General features: G+C 42.7%; 1 protein-coding gene across 7 annotated transcripts in view; it reads left to right on the top strand.

The window, feature by feature from the left end:
- The window catches only part of LOC147626179 (uncharacterized), an 82,554-nt gene extending 77,595 nt beyond the window's left edge, over window positions 1-4,959 (top strand). For all 7 annotated transcript variants that reach the window (XM_086816290.1, XM_086816291.1, XM_086816289.1 and 4 more), the window contains one exon: window positions 4,558-4,959. In XM_086816290.1, coding sequence (XP_086672416.1) covers window positions 4,558-4,671 — 114 coding nt within the window. In that variant the 3' untranslated portion in view covers window positions 4,672-4,959. The remainder of the gene's footprint in view (window positions 1-4,557) is intronic.
- Window positions 4,960-20,786: the final 15,827 nt, after the last annotated feature.

The raw sequence follows: 20,786 nt of genomic DNA, 5'->3' as shown, positions 1-20,786 counted from the left end.
CTGAACTAAAAACGGGCACCCGGAATGGGTTTAATTAAGCTTTTAAGCCTTTAATCTGCGAACTTCCGACCAAAAATAGTAACTATCCAGGCATCTAATCAACGAACGGAATACGCCCCCATGGTCACGGGGCAAGGCCGGACATTTCCGTCAAAAAATATTTTTGACCCCCCCGGACGACGGCGGGCGGCCGGCGTGGGCCCCACCACGGGCGCCGCCCGTGAAAAAAACTGACAATCCGCCCGGGACACCCAAGCGTGTACACGACCTAGACGCACCCTCCAGCACACCCCTACACGTACCCCCTCCTCCCAGAACCCTCTATCCACAGGTGTCGCGCTCTCTCTCTCTTGGGGACACCTCCACCCCCATGTGTCACACTTTCTCTCTCCTCGAGACACCTCCACCCCCAGGTGTCTCACGCCCACACCCTCTCCCGGACACCTACACCACCCAGGTGTCACCTTCCCGCACCCGGACGTCCACCCTCCAGCACCTATAAAAGGACCCTCCCAGCCCCCTTCTCCAGACAAGCCCCCAGCAAGCCCCTACGCGCAAGCCCTCTCTCAAGCTCTAGGACATGTCCTACACTCTTCTCTCTCTCTCTCTCTCTCCCCCCCCCCCCCCCCCGTGTGAATAGACTTAAAGTGTGCCTCTCCTCCAACCCTTGCCTTACTCTTCCCTAGGTCTCCCTAGACGTACTCTTCTCAAGAGCTCTCCAAGTTAAGGACACCCCCCCCCATATGCGGCGACTTAAACTTAGGCTAAGAGGTCGTTCCTGCCCATAAGCCCAACAAGCTTTTCCTACCTCAAACGGACTCCGTTTTCGAATCCGTTTGAACCAGTAGAATTCTCTCTTTTCTCTCCACGCTCCCAACCTCTTATATTCACCTCGTTTTCTCTCTATCCTCTTAAAACTCTAGTGCTCCTATGGCGCCGAAACGCCGTCGAATTGAAGAACCACGCGCTGCCCAAGGAGGGAATGAAGCGAATCGCGTCCCTACAATCGACTTCGCCCCTCTTGAAGTGAATAGGCATGAAAACGATAACCAGGTTGGTCATTTAACAAGTTTAAGTAAAATTCTCTCTTATGAAGCTTAATGCTAAGATTCGAAATAATAGGAAAGAAACCAAGGTTAAACCCCTAGTATAGATGGCCTAAAGTACCTTATGGTTACTCTTAAGTAAAGTTATAGGAAAATAATCTTGCTTTTGAATCATTGTCTTTCCAAAACGATGGTTTTTGTTAATGTGTGAATTCATTGAATAAAGGCTATGTCTTTTTTTGGATATACTGCTGGTTTATTGCTAACATGCAGGTACAGCTTCTCCCCCCCTTAGCTAACTCCGTGCTTGCCTGTGTAGACGGGCGGAGGATATAGCGAGGCCGGGAGTCGGCCCAGGGCAATCCCCTCCTATGCCACTGGGAATTGGTTTTCACCACCAGGGTGATGTATATATGCTGCCTAGTTCTGTGGGTCCAGGCTAGTGCGGTGACTTAACCCCCACCTCATGAGGAGACGTCCCCTCCGAAGAGCGAGAGGGTTTGGTACAAGCGTCAGTACCTGAGGGGGTGACAGGACGGCTTGGCCCTCGTCGGCTGGCTGACGACGAGGGGAGACGGTCCGTGAGGTTTACCCAGCTGGTTGAGGCTGGAAGATCGAATTCTAGATCATCGATGTGGTTGTGGTTGTGGTTGTGATTGTGATTGGATTGTGGTTATGGTTATGGTTTGGACATGAAGTTTGGATTGGGATATCGGCCCGGTTTCAGGGTCTTTGTAAATATTTTTCACTGTAAGTATGCTCGTTGATTTCAATGTTGTGCTAAGGAAGATTTTCTTTAAGGAATCAAGTGTAATTAATTAACAAAGGAATTTGTTTTTAAGTGTTTCACAGTGTGGTAGGACTTAATTAGGAAACAATTGAACGGGTGAGTGTGTGGAAAGTGGGAGAATGGATGCCCTGACGGTACCATTCTAAGGATGGGTGGACCCGATCAGTCGGGTAGCTTTCTACTAGTCGTAACCTACGATATTTAGGGAATAGTAGAGTCACGAACAAGACTTGTTTTAGGGGACCGAGCCAGCGGCCGTGCCTCATGAATACGGGGGAAAAAGGCGTTGGCTTCCTTGAACCAAGTGTGGGTCTTGTCCCATCTCCACGCACATTTCGTGCTGGGGATTAGAATTTCCTTTAGGATGACTACGCTTCCCTTGCGAGATAGAGTTAGGTCCGTCTGTTTGCTCATAACCTCGTATTTCTACGAGATCGAGGTGTCGTCAATCGGAAAATAACATGAGACTTGACCGCCTATCAAAAGGATTCCCCCGCCCTACGGGTCGGGGGCCTTACACCTAGCTCCAAGCTTCCCCAACCTCGAAGCTAGTCTTTTGTGCGTGTAACACACGGTAGATACACACTGTGCACATGACAAGAGGGGCTGGAACAAGCAAAGAAGGGGGGGGGGGGAGTAAAGCATTTGTTTTAACTTTTAAAGGGGAGGCTTTTCCTTTTTGAGATATTGGAGTTCGAAAGATTGTATATGAGCATACAGGAGGGCAGCTCCCCTTAGCGTTTACAGTCAGCAGCCAATGCCAGTTATGGCTCATCATGGTCTTTTCCTATTACCTGCCCCCCCCTTCCAAGATGTAAATCAAAGGCAAAAATGGTGATTGGGGATAGTTTTGCGTTGAGACTGGTTAGTAACTGTCCAGCTCCAAACCTGCCAGTGAATTGGCCCACTCAGAATTTAATGCGAGACTCGTATTTTTTTTGGCTAAAGTGTTGTGACTCCGGAGAACAAATGTCAGGCCTGAATCGAAGCGAAAAGGCTGGAAAAGCAACATGTCCATAATCTGGCCACTTTTTCCTAAACCGGATGCCTCTTTTTCTTTATGCTTCTATTAAGTAAAATAAATTTATACAAAGGGAGATCTCAATTCAAAAGGTAGGGAGATCTGAACCAATCGGGGGCACTGTGCCCGCATAAAGGGATCCTCTAGTGCTGCGCAGCCAAAACACAGCAGATTTAGAACCGCAGATGCCTCTTTTAATTTTTATGTTGAGAATGCTTGAGAGATGTTTTCGAATGCAAGAACAAACAACTTTTTGGCTTAGTAAGCGAGTCTGATAGCCAAAAATGCCATTTCATGTGAGAGTGATGTATGACAAGAATGTAAGAAATGGACCAAACAGAGTAGAAGTGAGCTTTACACTCACTAGGTGATCGTGAATCTTACCAAATTTTGTCCCTAATGCCTCTTAAGAGCGCGAATGTAAAGTCTGAAAGTGAACAAGGCATTCCCTCGGGAAGAAATTAGAAAGCCCATCATATGGACTGGCTTGATCACAACTGATAGGGGCATACCTTTAGGACACACATGATAACTGCAATGATCTCTAGATAGGATGAAGGGCAAACCAATTCTGCTGGCTGTTAGTATCCTTCCTGTTCATGAGCAGCTCCCTCTGACCTTTGATTTTCAAGGAGCTATCCACAACATCTATCAGATTGATGGATTCACAGGGGTTGAGTGGTTTTGTGGGCTATGGTTGCACAAGAAGAGGCAAAAAGCATATTTAGAGTGGGATCTAGAATAATGGGCTCTGGATATAAAAGAGATACCTTGAGTACTTGAATAGCCAAATACAGAGAAGCCACCCACAATGGCTACCTGAGTAGACATTATAGAACATTTTGGGACAATGAAAGGCAATATTGAAAGTCTCTCTTCATTTCATGAGCAGCTCCCTCTGACCTTTGATTTTCAAGGAGCTATCCACAACATCTATCAGATTGATGGATTCACAGGGGTTGAGTGGTTTTGTGGGCTATGGTTGCACAAGAAGAGGCAAAAAGCATATTTAGAGTGGGATCTAGAATAATGGGCTCTAGATATAAAAGAGATACCTTGAGTACTTGAATAGCCAAATACAGAGAAGCCACCCACAATGGCTACTTGAGTAGACATTATAGAACATTTTGGGACAATGAAAGGCAATATTGAAAGTCTCTCTTCATTTCATGAGCAGCTCCCTCTGACCTTTGATTTTCAAGGAGCTATCCACAACATCTATCAGATTGATGGATTCACAGGGGTTGAGTGGTTTTGTGGGCTATGGTTGCACAAGAAGAGGCAAAAAGCATATTTAGAGTGGGATCTAGAATAATGGGCTCTAGATATAAAAGAGATACCTTGAGTACTTGACTAGCCAAATACAGAGAAGCCACCCACAATGGCTACCTGAGTAGACATTATAGAACATTTTGGGACAATGAAAGGCAATACTGAAAGTCTCTCTTCATTTAATGTGTAAAAGGTGGTCTCCTTGTAGTCCTTAGAGAGATCAACCATAGATGTCTCAACTTTTTGACCTCAAGGACAACGGTGCAGAAGGGCAGCCACCACCACTTTGAATACTGCAAATCTACTGTTAGCAAAATATTAAGATTACTCAAATTTCACGACCGTCCAATCAAATATATATTTGTCTTAAATCCGGCATGGCAACCTTTGCACAATTCACTAATGATTCTCAATGGTGGTATTGCTAGGTTGTCCCCAACCAAGGAAAAGGGTGCTCATTTCGTTCCAAGCAAGAAGGCAAAGGTAAGGTCTATGGACTTCAGTGCATGACACAGCCAAAACTTCAGTTATATTACACTTGAGAGGTTATCTTAGAGATTGTATGGAACGTTGTCTAGAAAGACAAAATTATGTAGGTGCACGACAATACTAGACTTCTTTTTTTCTTGAAGTTCTAACTCAAAAAGACAAAAGACTTAATGTGAAGGCTTTTATTCAGCTCCCAAGCACGCACATGCGTGCGCGCACACTTTTTTTGTGCGCGCGCATGCATGCACATGCCGCTATCAGCATGGCAAGAGCATGGCCATCAATTGCTGCTGCAAACATGGAGATTATGTGATGAGGGCTTACAAGGAAATATATTTTTAAATTATGAGAGAGAGAGAGAGAGAGAGAGTCCTTGGTTGCTTCAAATTCCAAACTAGTCATAATAGCACATCTACCTTACTGTAAGGATCAGTCCTGTCATCCAAGTTTTAGTCACCAAATTACCTTGAGAATCTATTAAATTTACTACCTCACTCCTAGTAGATAGCAAGTGTACTTGCAATTGAAAAGTTACGAGGTTTGCTAGGTGAGGATAGAGGTGACAGAGAACTAGAAACTAAGTACGGGCTAGATCAAGGGCTACTGTAATCTAATTGAATGTCTTCAGAAGGAAGTATGTATTCTACCTACCTAGAAATTGAAGTTGAAATACTAGGGTGCATAGAGTCAACTTGCCTCATAGATTCTCACCTTCTAGTTTTCATTATAATACGTAGATGTATAAAATCCATCACCGTTATTGCACTAACACTCTAAACACAAAGTTTAAAACTTCTTTATGACATCATGTTAAAAACCCTTTATCATTATTTTGTATATTATTATTTGTTGCTGCCAATTGTATCAGAAATTGGGTTCTTGTCATTAAAATTGTATTGCACAAGTCTATGGTAGATTTATACATGTATTATATAAATGCAATTCTTTTCCTTGCATGTACACTCATTATTTAGAATATAATATGTGCTTTATTACAAAAATTAAAACCGATTAGAGTCGTGCAAGGCAAACTTTGAAGTGATATGGTATTTGCGGTAAAATTTATTATGTTCAAAATTAATTGTAAACCACACGTGTGCGCGTAAAAGTTGCCATGCTCCCTTCAAGGGCCAGTTTCTATGCTTTCATTGGTTGACAAAAAGAAAATATTAGTTTTTGTTTTGGAGAGAAAAATTCCAAGAATGGGCCCTTCCATTCAAGAAAATAACTAGATGAATTTAAATGCAAGATTATTTTGCACAAATCTCAATCAACATGTTGCTTTCATCTTATCACAATGTTTGAGCCATTGATTCTATTGGTATCAGTAGAAAGATCAAAGCTCTTTATACAACATTTTCTCTCTGACTAGAAATGCTAAATTTATAAATTTTTCTAAGCATGTTCTTGGAAAAAAGTCAATACATTTCTATTAAAAAGTATTTTGCCAAATAAATGTGGTATCTCTTCTTTGCAACAATAGCAAGAGTTGAACTTGTTTAGTTGTATTCGATTTATCAAGAATATTGATAAATTCTTTGTCATCTTATTGCATCATATGGGGTTCTCGATAGAGACGACCGTTACGAGAAAGAAGGGCATTTAGTATTTTCTTTTCTCTATTTTCTTTCATCTTGGCACCAAGCTATTTCCTCGGAGAATGCCTCCTATAGTATCGTTACCTTATGCTTTGTTGCCATGTTTTGGTCTATCTATATCTATTTATGCTTAAAATTCATGGATAAGGAAAAATTAAAGTAAACTAACAAGGCTCCATTGCATTGAACCAACAAGATGAATATGTTCAGCTTACTAATTAAAAGTCAAAACCATCACAAATATTGCATTGAATTTCTTTGCAAAAGAGCTTGCAAGTAAAGCCATGTCATACCCCTCGCATAAAGGCTTCTAGATTCACATTCTCCTCTCAACCACACTACTCGCATATCATCAATATAAACAAACACCTATGTGCAAGACCACAAGTTCCAACACTTTCCCTTGGTCAAGTATTTCTATAATTCTTAAAGTGTATATTTAATATCTTTAACTTAAATGGTTTAGAACATACCAGTGTAGGGCCCTATCTCGTGTTTGTGCATCCCAAAGTGTGGACTTGACTCTGATCAATCACATTTCAACAATTGAGAAAATGCACACAAATTGGAGGTCACCAATCCACATGCATATAGGGTGCATACATACTCCCTACACACATTGTGAAAAGAAAGCACAAACTTGCTTTCTATTCACACAAATCTTATCGCGTATTCACATAATCTAGATTTAGAAGTTGATGTTGCCAATGATGACAATATTAAAGATATAACCCATGTTGATGAAGATATACTGTGTAAAGATTATACTGATGTTAATGATCTATATATGCACAAATGGGCACCTCCATGCAATTGTCTCCTCTATTTGTAATAGCAAGGAGTTTCATAGAAGATTTTAAATGTGTTGAGTCCCTCAATGATAGGTTAAGGGGATCTTGTGAAATTATGGCTAAGGCTAAAAGAAGGTATTGGGATGCTCTAGAGATGAAATTATGGCTAGGGCTAAAAGAAGGGTTTGGGATAGAGGAGAGATTTGATTTAGATAATCCATGTGAAGGTAAAATACTCTCTTTGCATGACTCAAATTTTGGACATGCCTCTTTGGATAGGTTCTTTGGTGGGGATTGTGGTTGGCTTTCAAATGCATAAGGTTGATATCTTAACTTCCTTCACTCTCTTTCATCAATATACCATTCTCCTTACTTTAAAAAAAGATTGTGGGAGATGCCCTATAGTGTTTTAATACATATCTATTTTTTAACTCTCATGGGTCCAAGAAAGAATCATGTTAATTTTCATCTTTGCCTACAAAAATGAGTTTTGGGTTGGCATCATTCATGACATCTAGGAAGAGCTAAAAGCTTATGGTAGAGAGGTGATCAAAACTAGAGAAAAAAAGAGCTAAGAATACTTACATTATTGATAATATTATATCACTTAGAGCATAAAAAAGGGTCTTGGAGACCAATGATGGAGGCCAATGAAGTACTCAAAACAAATACAATTGAGAGATTGGTGGTGTGCTTAGGCTGACCAAACTACTATAGGGTGGTTGCAAGATGAGGTTATCTAGTTTCATGTCGTGGGCGCCCTTGGCTTTAGCTGAAAAACAGGCATTTTTTCAAGAAGAATAGCCAATCTCTCATAGTTAGCCAAGGAGTTTCACTTCAAGGTCTTCTAATGAAACATCATATGCAAAGTTGGGCACCTAAAACTATAATCTGATCGAATATCCAATAATTGCAAATTCCCTTTTCTTTGGGAACCAAGTTTGTATACAGGCTCTGTCCTAGGTTTAGACAGGTATAGTGAATGTGAGTAAATTGCCTATAACTTTTACATTATTACTCATACGATGTTCCCACTTTGCATATCACAAATACAAATAACATAGAGCTTAACTTGATTTATCGAGTAATTTTTGATGTGTTCTACTATTTTCTATATTATTTAAAAGATATTAGAATTGTTAAAAAACATACTATTTTATCCTCCCACCACATCTGTCATTTAAAATGCTCAAATTGTATGGATCTAGTGATGATTAGATTGGGAAAGATTAGTATAATGTGGGTATAAGATAAAATTACAAATCTAACGGTTTGATTTTTGTAGATTTACTTTGGAAAATTTATTATGACTGTCAGAGGCCCATTAAATCAATAGTAATTTAATTCTAGAAAATTAAATATTGAATCTTTCAATCTAAAAACTCAAGGGATCAATACTCTTGTTGCCATGAATTTATCAAAAAAAATTTGGCTTGATTTGAGTATGGGAAGGTCCATTTTCAATCCTCCCAAGTGAAAATTCCCATATTGTGTCCACTCTCCCCTTTTCAAGTCTAAAACCAATCCTAGTTAGGTTTGGAAATCTAGGCTTGGTAAACTTCACAGCTTAGGTTTCATTCCATGTGTGAGGCTTGGGTAGGCCCAAACCTTATATATGCATGCCACTTTATGTCCACGTGAGCATCGAGAGGATCCACATAAGCAGCTTGCCACCTCAGCTTGCCACCTCCACCCTCCATGTCAACATGGTCAACCTAGTTGACTCCCCACCTCATCATCCTAGTCATCATTAATGCCACATCATCTTGCCACCTTTGCATGCCACCTCGCACATGGTGACATGGCATGCCACATCATGGAATTGCCACATCAACCATAATAGTGCCACATGTCAAGAGTGCCACGTGTCATGCACGCTTGTGACACGTGGCATCTCCTTCCCACCTCCCCTCTTTTTTCAAAAACATATTTTTGGAAAAGTTAATTTAGTAATTTAGAGAAATAGAATATAGAAATTTAAATAATAAAATATATGTAACTTATTAAATAAAAGAATTTAAAATCACTAATTTAAAAGGATTATATTTTGGGATTAGATCAATAAAAATATTATTAAAGATCATATTATTAATTTAAAAAAAATAAATTTTTTATTTTTATATTTCTTGAAAATTTTTTATGTAGAATAAACCTTTGAATAAAATATGAAAAAAATACTTTATTTAAAAAAAGCAGTTATATAATTATAAAATAAAAGATTTCTTTAAAGATATATTTATATATCTGGTAATGATAAATATTTAGACTTGTTAATAAATATTATAAATAATATTAATTTTTAAGTGGATAATAGTTTATCTTTAAATATCTTTATGTTTATCTTAGTTATCCAATCAATCTTAGATAGGAAATCCAGTGAGATTTGAAGTGGATAATCTATTTTTCCTATATAATCACACATCTCTAGTACTATCCCACACTTATCTGTAGTACTATCCCATCATTGAGCCCTTATAATATTTTCTCTCTTAGCTTCCTTGAGAATGGGTTCTCAAAGTTGTAGGAGTCGGAAACGTGATAGGACTAGACTCCCCCCCATCCACCAAGTTCAAGAGGAGGAGAGGAGAAGGGTAGCTCGTGAGAGAAAGAGAGAGTGGAGAGCACGTCAACGAGCAACACCTTCCGTTGGCGATGATCCAAGCCTTGCTCCTCCTCTTCCACTTCCTCTCCCTTCGCCCTCTTTCCCCCCACTACCCCTTAGTTTAGATAATCCACATGAACCCGCCCTTCTTGAGTCCTCTCTTCTACAAGAACCCACCCCCCCTCCTTTAGGCGCCCTTCGTGTGGATAGGAAAGAACTATCAAAGTCAGGGGCACATCGTCGTGCCCATGCAATCTTCCAATCCTATTTCAAAGACCTCACGTCTTCATCACATGCATGTGTGCTTGATGCTTTGATTGATCTGCCCAACATGGCCAACTGCAGGGCGCTTTCCGACATTGGAGGTCGAAGAGAGAGGAGAGCTGGCATGGCGGTGCTACAAAGTGTTCGTCATTCCTATATAGTTAACAAGAAGAGGAACTCTGCGGACGCTTTGGCTGCTCGACGGGCTATTGTGGCAGCCATAAGTAGCTCCCAAATGAAGGGTAAGGTTAGTGCCACATCTCGCATCCTTTCCATAGCACCACACGCACTTAGAGTTGGGTCTATTAGGCGACAAAGTTTAGATGCCAATGAGGTTGGTGCTATGTGGGCGAGTAGTGGTCGTGTAGCTAGGCATGATCGCCTACTAGATGAAACCACTAGAACCTTGATAGAAAGTTTTTGGGAGGAGAATTGTCGTGCATCGCCAGTTTTCAAGAAAGCTTTGCGTAAGAGAGTGACAAGAGGAGTGTTCATTGAGCACGGTGCTTGCTTTCTTGAAATGTCCCAAACTGAGTTGTATTCTCAGTTTGTGGCTTCGTATCCAGAGCTTAAAATTGGGCAAAGGTCATTTGAGGGGTGTAAGCCTTGGTTTGTGAGGTACTCACGTCAGCGTGACACATGTTGTTGTCGCTACCATGTTGAGTTCAATCTTTTTTATGATGTGTTCCGTTCTCTTAGTGGGCATAGAGAGTTGCCTCGTAGTCCACGTGATTTCATCCACTCTCTTTTGTGTGCACGCACGGAGGATGCCCAGTTCCATAGGATGCCTTGTGTGGAGAGCAATTGCACATCATGTGGTTCACTTGCACATCTACAGATGGTAGATCTTGATGCAAGTGACCAAGAGATAGTGGCATGGCAACGTTATGAGTATGTGACACACCAGCTCCAGAGTGGTGGACAGTCCAGGAAGTTGCAGCTCGTGGACAAACATACACCACATTGTCACTTCACAGCCACATTTAGGGAGCAGATCTACCCCTACATACGGCACAGTCATTGTGCCAAGTGGCAGGATCGTCAGTTCCGAGCATGCCTAGCAGAGTTTCCTATTGGTGTGGTCGTCTCTGTGATTGATTTTGCAGAGAACTACACTTTCACACCTTTTCAGGAGATACAATCTGAGTATTACTTCTCAGAGCAGGTAATGGTTATATTTTGTAATATTTGTTTTATGTTTGAGCTTCATTACTTAATTGATTTTTTGTGTCCTAAACGTATGTATTGCTTCCCTCACCAGGTTGCTATTTTGGTCCACATTAGCTATCGACATGCAGAGGCTCATGTAGATGGGATAGCGAGTACCCCCGAGACCCGTGTCATTATTCGAGAGTATCATTTCTATATCAGTGATGATCGTTCACATGATGCACATTTTGTGCAACACTGTTTTCGTCTCCATGACGATTTTTTAGGAGATTGTGGGATCAGACATGTCCAGCGATGGGTTTGGTCGGATGGTTGTGGCGCACAGTTCAAGTCATCACGTCAATTCTATTGGCTCTACAGGTTGTACTTATGGCTTTCTTACATTTACAAATTAAACTAAATTCACTAGAATATCTTAAAGAAAACAATAACTAAGACTATCTTTTATGGATTTATAGGTGGCATGTGCAGTCTAGTATCCCAGTGATTTGGTCATTCTTTGAGACTGGTCACGGGAAGGGTGAGCATGATGGTGCAGGCGCGTGTGTGAAACGTGCCTTGAGGCGTCATCAGCTGCGACAGGATGCTCAGCGGTTCAGAGATGCGGGCCACGTAGTCGAGTGGTGCTCCCAACATTTGTGTGGGAGTGCAGCATCATCGTACCCCAGACGTGATGCTCGGATTGTCAGGAGATTTTTTTGGCATGTGGATGGTGGCACGATTGACCGCAGAGCCTCCCATGATTGTGACACAGTACCTGGCACCTTGGGCTTACATTCCATCAGGAGCACGTGCATGGCGGCTCCCACGATTTACACACGACGGTTTGCATGCTTCTGTGGAGCATGTATGGATGGCGATTGGTCACATTGTGCCTCGAGAGGATGGGCAGATGCATGGATACAGACATTCCTCTCCCCCGAGCATCCTTCACATCCAGTGGTGTCTGATGAGCACACAGGTCCTGCGTTCATGGTCAGTTATGATGACCTGACAGATTTGCTACAGGAGGGTGATGTATTTGCTGTTATTGCCAGTGAGGGAAATAGCGAGGGAGTAGACTACTATCTGATGAGTTGCACTAGGCCAAAGTGCATGCTTGACCAGGATACAGTGGATGATCATGGGTTTTCTTATGACGCCCATAGCATGATTGTGGCAGGCCGGTTCTACCAGCAGATTCGACTTCATCGGGGGAGTCTTGAGTTCCAGCAGTGGAAGTGGGAGTTAGAGGCATTTCAGTTCTCTCATCTAGTGGTTGCTACCAGGCTCACTCTTGTTCGAGTACAGAGCCGAAAACACAGTTCTCACCCTCGTTTTCGGCTTCGAGTGGATGACCATGAGAGCATTCTAGAGCAGTTGAGAGCTAGAGAGGGTGCTGCTGACTAGATCTCTATCTTGATAGTGACTAAACTCAGACTAGCTGGGTTAGCTCACTTACATTGTACTTAGATTTTTGGGCAGTGACTATTTTCATTCTGATGTACTTCTAGAGCTCATTTTCATTCTGATGTACTTATTTGATGTTTATATCATTATGAGTTTTCTCATTATTGAGTATCATTACATTTTAGTTGATGTTCTTGATTTTATTATATTTTTTAACACTAGCTATCATATTGTTTGTTGAAAATCTCCATGCCATCGTACCCAAACATGCTCTGATGGTGACCAAACTTTGCAAGCATGGGGAGGGGACCCACCCCCACATGCTTGCAAAGTTTGGTCACCATCAGAACATGTTTGGATTGGCAATGGGCGCCCAGTGCGGGTTTTTCAAGTCTCTTGGTGCTTAAGAGGCCATGGAAAATCCGGGCCTTCCCCATACCATCGTACCCAAACATGCTCCGATGGGGACCAAACTTTGCAAGCATGTTTGGTCCCCATCAGAGCATGTTTGGATTGGCAATTGGCGCCCAGTGCGGGTTTTTGAAGTCTCTTGGTGCTTAAGAGGCCATGGAAAATCCGGGCCTTTCCCATACCATCGTACCCAAACATGCTCCGATGGGGACCAAACGTTGCAAGCATGTGGGGGTGGGTACCCCCCACATGCTTGCAAAGTTTGGTCCCCATCAGAGCATGTTTGGATTGGCAATTGGCGCCCAGTGCGGGTTTTTCAAGTCTCTTGGTGCTTAAGAGGCCATGGAAAATCCGGGCCTTCCCCATACCATCGTACCCAAACATGCTCCGATGGAGACCAAACTTTGCAAGCATGTGGGGGTGGGTCCCCCCCACATGCTTGCAAAGTTTGGTCCCCATCAGAGCATGTTTGGATTGGCAATTGGCGCCCAGTGCGGGTTTTTGAAGTCTCTTGGTGCTTAAGAGGCCATGGAAAATCCGGGCCTTCCCCATACCATCGTACCCAAACATGCTCCGATGGGGACCAAACTTTGCAAGCATGTGGGGGTGGGTCCCCCCCACATGCTTGCAAAGTTTGGTCACAATCAGAGCATGTTTGGATTGGCAATTGGCGCCCAGTGCGGGTTTTTCAAGTCTCTTGGTGCTTAAGAGGCCATGCAAAATCCGGGCCTTCCCCATACCATCGTACCCAAACATGCTCCGATGGGGACCAAACTTTGCAAGCATGTGGGGGTGGGTCCACCCCCACATGCTTGCAAAGTTTGGTCCCCATCGGAGCATGTTTGGGTACGATGGTATGGGGAAGGCCCGGATTTCCCCCACATGCTTGCAAAGTTTGGTCCCCATCGGAGCATGTTTGGGTACGATGGTATGGGGAAGGCCCGGATTTTGCATGGCCTCTTAAGCACCAAGAGACTTGAAAAACCCGCACTGGGCGCCCATTGCCAATCCAAACATGCTCTGATTGTGACCAAACTTTGCAAGCATGTGGGGGGGACCCACCCCCACATGCTTGCAAAGTTTGGTCCCCATCGGACCATGTTTGGGTACGATGGTATGAGGAAGGCCCGGATTTTTTTTGGCCTCTTAAGCACCAAGAGACTTGAAAAACCCGCACTGGGCGCCAATTGCCAATCCAAACATGCTCTGATTGTGACCAAACTTTGCAAGCATGTGGGGGGGACCCACCCCCACATGCTTGCAAAGTTTGGTCCCCATCGGAGCATGTTTGGGTACGATGGTATGGGGAAGGCCCGGATTTTCCATGGCCTCTTAAGCACCAAGAGAATTGAAAAACCCGCACTGGGCGCCAATTGCCAATCCAAACATGCTCTGATGGGGACCAAACTTTGCAAGCATGTGGGGGGGACCCACCCCCACATGCTTGCAAAGTTTGGTCCCCATCGGAGCATGTTTGGGTACGATGGTATGGGGAAGGCCCGGATTTTCCATGGCCTCTTAAGCACCAAGAGACTTGAAAACCCTCACTGGGCGCCAATTGCCAATCCAAACATGCTCTGATTGTGACCAAACTTTGCAAGCATGTGGGGGGGACCCACCTCCACATGCTTGCAAAGTTTGGTCCCCATCGGAGCATGTTTGGGTACGATGGTATGGGAAAGGCCCGGATTTTCCATGGCCTCTTAAGCACCAAGAGACTTCAAAAACCCGCACTGGGCGCCAATTGCCAATCCAAACATGCTCTGATGGGGACCCAACTTTGCAAGCATGTGGGGGGGACCCGCCCCCACATGCTTGTAAAGTTTGGTCCCCATCGGAGCATGTTTGGGTACGATGGTATGGGGAAGGCCCGGATTTTCCATGGCCTCGTAAGCACCAAGAGACTTGAAAAACCCGCACTGGGCGCCAATTGCCAATCCAAACATGCTCTGATGGGGACCAAACTTTGCAAGCATGTGGGGGTGGGTCCCCTCCCCATGCTTGCAAAGTTTGGTCCCCATCAGAGCATGTTTGGGTACGATGGCATGGAGATTTTCAACAAACAATATGATAGCCAAAGTGTTAAGAAATATAATAAAATCAAGAACATCAACTAAAATGTAATGATACTCAATAATGGATATTTTCAACAAACAATATGATAGCCAAAGTGTTAAGAAATATAATAAAATCAAGAACATCAACTAAAATGTAATGATACTCAATAATGAGAAAACTCATAATGATATAAACATCAAATAAGTACATCAGAATGAAAATGAGCTACCCCAGCTAGTCTGAGGTTAGTCACTGCCCAAAATTCTAAGTACAATGTAAGTGAGCTAACCCAGCTAGTCTGAGTTTAGTCACTATCAACAGCAACCCAATCAAAATCGTCATCTCTAACTGCCGGTCGACGTGCGCGTCGAGGCTGCTGTGCACGTCGAGGAGGCTGTGCCGGCTGCGGGGGTCGTCGAATGTCTGCGGGGAGGTTTGCCTCAAAGGAAGGATCGTAAGCTGGTGCCGGTGTACTCGGGAGCTCACGAGTCCCAAAAGCTGCTATGGCCCTCTCTCTCTCTCTACGTCGTGCTAATGCAAGACGCCTCTGTCTGCAAACCCAAAATCGATAATCTGCAATGGTGCGTGTCTGCCACTCTGCTCGTGTAAGCTCCTCTGCTGTAAGGACACGCTGCTCATGAGAAGCAGCACTGCTGCTAGCACCATCACCCGCTGTGCCACTAGGGCCAGCACCACCCACGCGCTCAAATGCTGTCACCTGGCTCTCATGTAGGACTCTCTGGTAAGCGTCGAACTCATGTGAGCTCCACTCTATCTCAAGAGGCACCTCAGGCTCCTGGGCTCTATCGTCGAAGGCGTCGAGTCCCAAGTCCATAGCTGATGTAAAGTCGACAGGCCTGCCAGTCCTGGCATCTACTCGTACAAGGCCTGGGTGAAGATCATCGATGCCCAATACCCTGTACGTCGCTAAGTCGACGCGTGCACGGCAGGATGGGCATGCTGAGAACCGGACGAGCTCCTGGGTGATGCAAGACAAGTGAAAAAATATGTCCACATCTTAGGGCATATCCTCCTGTACTATCAATGTCCTCGATACATAAACAGCAGCACGCATCACGTAGGAAGGGTGGTGCATCCTGCGGGAGAGGTCGTCGAAAAACCTCTGTGAGACAGGCCGTGGATATAACGGTAGGTAAGGCACTGTCACGTCCGATGATCTACGATACTCTCGAACATGCAGCATCAGCTGCTCTGCCCTGTGCTGGGCAATCTGCTCCATAATCTGATGATGCTGTGCCTCAGCTCTGGAGCTCTCTACCTCGGTCGGAGCCTACGCAAAAAAGTAAAGCATTAAAATATTTGATTAGTCTCTCATTAGGTATTACTTAAATAAATTTGTAACTTAAACGTGCAAGAGAAACCTACCTGCTGGATGTCGGACTCTCTCAGATGCTGTGCCTTTGCAGTAGCTGCCTCTGCCATCTGTAATGCAGCTCGGAGGCGGTCTATCTCCGCTCTCGCCTCTACCAACTCCTGAGTGAGCCTCTAAGTGGCAGGTGTGGGAACCTGCGTGACACAATCAACCATGCTGCTCATGTAAAAATATAGAAAAGTACATATAAACATGAAGATAAATGACCAAAAAAACTTAAGACGTAATATATATGTAAATACCTCCACATCTGTCGCGTCGGTATAGATCGTGAGAATAGGCGCACCACGTGCTGGATGCTCTCCGTGGTACTCCGTACGTCAATGCCGACCTGCGTGCCAAGAGCCTCTACTGTCGACAATGGCACAAATGAAGGATCTGTGGTAGGTGCTACACGAAGGGCTGGTGGAGGCCGCCTACCTTGGTCCTGGAGACGGCCTCGGCCAGCACCACCACCCGGACGATGACTGGTGTAATCGACCTCCTCCCCTAAGACAAACTCCGCATATAACTGCTTTGCGAAGTATATGGGAATCTGGCGGTTGTTCGGCATCCTCCCATATGCGGCAACATATCGACTATAGATATGTGCCGCCATACGAGGATGCGAACACCGCGAAATAGTGAGGGGCTTGCCCGCCCCGGGCCTCATCCCACGACTATCGAGGAAAAGATCTAGGAAAGCCCCATCCCTAATAGGAGCAAGATCACAGACCTGACGATATGTCAGGCCATGTGACACAGGAGCAGCGCGATGGTGGGCTATCCACTCATCTACATAAACAATATCATGAAGGCTACGAAGGGACGCAAGCATCGCCTCCAAGTCTGCCACGATATGTAATGTAGACAGAGTGTCTCTAGCACTCCTACGGATAGCCGCTAACTCACGGTCTATCTCCGCGATGAGGTCCGCAATAGATGAGCGGCCCTCCTCGTGGCCCTCCATGCTAAAACCTAGGCCAAATGTGAAGGGTCCAATGTGAAGGGTCTAATGTGAAAGGTCTAATGCTTAGTGCTAAGTAGCACTAATGAAGCTAAAAACAAAGCTAATAGGCTCACTAATACTAATCCAAATCAAGAGAGCAAGAGAGTGAAAACGACTTGTGAAAATGAGGCAAAAAAAAAAGTTTTCCGGTTTTATAACCTCGATCGAGGTTCGGAAACATCATGCAATTTAGGGTTTGCAAGATTAACGCTCTGGATATTAGGGTTAGTGCAACATACGGCCAAGATACACACCTAATTCTAGGGTTGGGGAAGGATCGACGGCTGAGATTTGATATTACTATCTCGTTCGAGGTAAATGGACGGCCACGATTTAAAGGCATTACCACGACAAGGTATCTCGACGGTCAAGATTCATTATATACCTCGATCGAGATATTTAAACGGCCGAGATCGCATCTTCCAACGTACGTGAATGGACGGTTTAGATTGCTTTTTCGTATCTCGATCGAGATAATTGGACGGTGGATATTGCATCTACGTATCTCGATCCAGATACTCGGACGGTGCAGATTGAATCTATGTATCTCGATCGAGATATTTGGACGGCTGAGATTTGAACTCAGTATCTCGATCGAGATATGGGGACAGTGGAGATTGTATCCGATTACCTCGAACAATGAATGGTCGCGATTGGATGTATATTTCTCGTTCGAGATACGTGGACGATGGAGATGTGCTAGTCAAATATGCCTACGGGGATACAGTGTGGCCCTGATGTGGATCCGAGTGGCATAGATATCTCGATCAATATATTGTGGTGGCGGTGACATGTATTGGTGACATGGATGACGCCTGGAAACCCGGACCTGCTAGCATGGCATTAGTTGGCATCTCGATCGAGATATGTCGATTTAGGCTCGGGAGGCACGTGTCGTCTTTTGATTCGCGGCACTATCACGATCGAGGTACTCCGCCCGAGATGCATCGATGTCCCAATTTTGGAGAGAGTGAACGAAAGTGAGTACCCTCATCTTGCAACCACCCTATAGTTTACTAACCAATAATTAATGGCATCAATTTGCTTTCAATAAAAAATCATGTCTTATGGCATCCTTCATTAATTGATTATAGTGTCATAATAATTTATATTGTATAAGATTAGCAACTTTACTTAGCCTTTTCGTATCAACTAGTTGCATTGTCCTAATTAGACTTAGCATTACAAGGTCTATATAGCTTGTTATAAGTCTTTCAACCAAAGCTATTTGAGTGTAACAATACACTTTTTTCTATCGTCTTTTATTTTTTAATACATGGCTTACTTATTAGGACTAGTTTACATTTAGCATAAAACATGGACATAGTCAACTAAGATTAGGAACATTCTACATTGACAAACATACACATACATGATTAATTAACATAAAAAAAGGAGAAAAGTAAGATTTTTCCAACTTGTATGGCATGTTTATGCATGGATTAGAGGTTGTTTTGGTCGTTCTATTTAGTATGTCTATACTATTGATGATTTGGCATGATGTTTGAGGCATGTGGATCCATGAAAAGAGTTTCTCGCTAACTTCATAAAAGAGGTCAACATGCACAACTAAGATTAGGAACATTCTACACCGACAAACACACATACATGATTAATTTACATAGAAAAGGAGAAAAGCAAGATTTTTCCAACTTCTATGGCATGTTTATGCATGGATTAGAGACTATTTTGGGCATGCTATTTAGGATGTTTATATTATTGTTGCTCGCTAACTTCATAAAAGAGAGCTCATGAAGGCTTTTTGTTATGGCTCATGATTATAAACATTTAAAAAGACATGCCATTTGCGCCTCTTCAGGGTAGCAAGTGAGAGTGAGAGTGTGGAAAGTTTTCAAAAAGTAGACTTGAGGCTCTTTATAGTCATGATTATAACAAAACTATTTCCAACTAGCTCATGTACACATTGGGGTTGAGGCACATAGGCTTTGGGCATGGGCTAGTGTGGACATATTTTAGGGTAAGTGGATAGTGGCAATATAAGGCAACTAGTGGACAACTATTGTACCTTTTTGACACCTTTTGGATATCTTCTTGATCATTTGATATGATAGACATCTTGTCTTGTGGTACATGCTACTTCCATCCTTCCTTAGGTGTTCATGGGAGTTCCATCCTTAGGTGTTCATGGGAGCTGGCCTATGAGCTTTTCATGTGTAAATTAACACATTGTTTCTCATGGATATAGCTTAGATCCATTTCATATCTCAGCTTGGTTATGATCCCTTCATTGCATTGGTATCAACGTTCTTGGCTTTGATCTTGATGTTTTGATTAGAGAGATTAAGAGTTAAATATTTTTAGATTAAGTTTCATAATTTTTTAGATTTTCATTTTGAAAAGATTAACAATGAGATTAATGCTTAATTATTTTTGAGTTTATGCTAATCACCATTTTCAAAAGCCCTAATTTACACAATTTCTTGATAATCTTCTTGATTAGTGTTTATTGAATTTTTGCATTTCTTGATTTTTTTGGAAATCTTGAAATCTTTCAAGAATAGAGGTATTTTCATTAAACCTACTAGTCCTATATCCTTGCTTAGATCCTTAGGATTCTATGTATTTTTAGGAAAATATTTAAGGTTTTATGTAAGTTTTTGGTGAAAATTTGTATTTCAGATCTGATGTAGAAATTGTTCAAAGATTGCTATGCATAGTTCAAATCTATAGATTAATTACTATATAATTTTCAAATCTTGGGTGCAAAATTTTAAAGTTTACAAAGTTTATTGTGTAGAATCAAATCTATAGATTAATTACTGTATAATTTTCAAATCTTGGGTGCAAAATTTTAAAGTTTACAAAGTTTACTGTGTAGAATCAAATCTTGGCGATAAGAGTGACTCTTGATCGAATCTTTATAAATCTTGGTTATTTCTTGCAAGAGTTTGGTTTCTTTAAGAGATTATTACAAACTTCAAGAAAACAATGGATATTGTCGAAAATTTATGTAAGAAAGTAACATTATTGAACCTTGGTGATAATAGTACAAGATTATGCCAACAGTTTGTTGATTAAGAGTCATTAAGACACTTCTTGATCAAGAAAATAACTAACAATGAGAATTAGTACTAATCTGAGGATTAGTGATTAACAAGACAATCGTTCCTTGTCTCGCTAAACCTTTTGGTTAAGCTAGGACTCTCTCTTTACCCGGGCCGCCTCCTTAGTTTCAAAAAAATGAGCCACAACGGTAAGCCTAGGTGCTCCACGTAAAGTCTTTGGGGATTGAACCTCTGCTATCCAGTCTGGATGTTTTTCCAATCTAGAGCGAGTGCATGCTTTTTCATTCCCTAATTCTATGGATTGTCCATTGTGTCATATCCAAGTCTTTGGAGACGAGCGCACTTGGATCTTTAAAGTGTTCCCACATGTAATGTGGCCTAAAACCTAATAATTACTTAGAAGGCTAGCATAACCTACTATGTACACCATTCATGTAGGTCACTACTTGTGCGACACAATTGTGTTAATCAAATGACA

This window comes from Cibotium barometz, chromosome 22 (assembly GCF_041138505.1).
Source record: "Cibotium barometz isolate CiBa-2024 chromosome 22, ASM4113850v1, whole genome shotgun sequence".
Taxonomy (NCBI): domain Eukaryota; kingdom Viridiplantae; phylum Streptophyta; class Polypodiopsida; order Cyatheales; family Cibotiaceae; genus Cibotium; species Cibotium barometz.
Note: the sequence above shows the minus strand (reverse complement) of the source record. Positions and strands in the feature narration are given on the sequence as shown.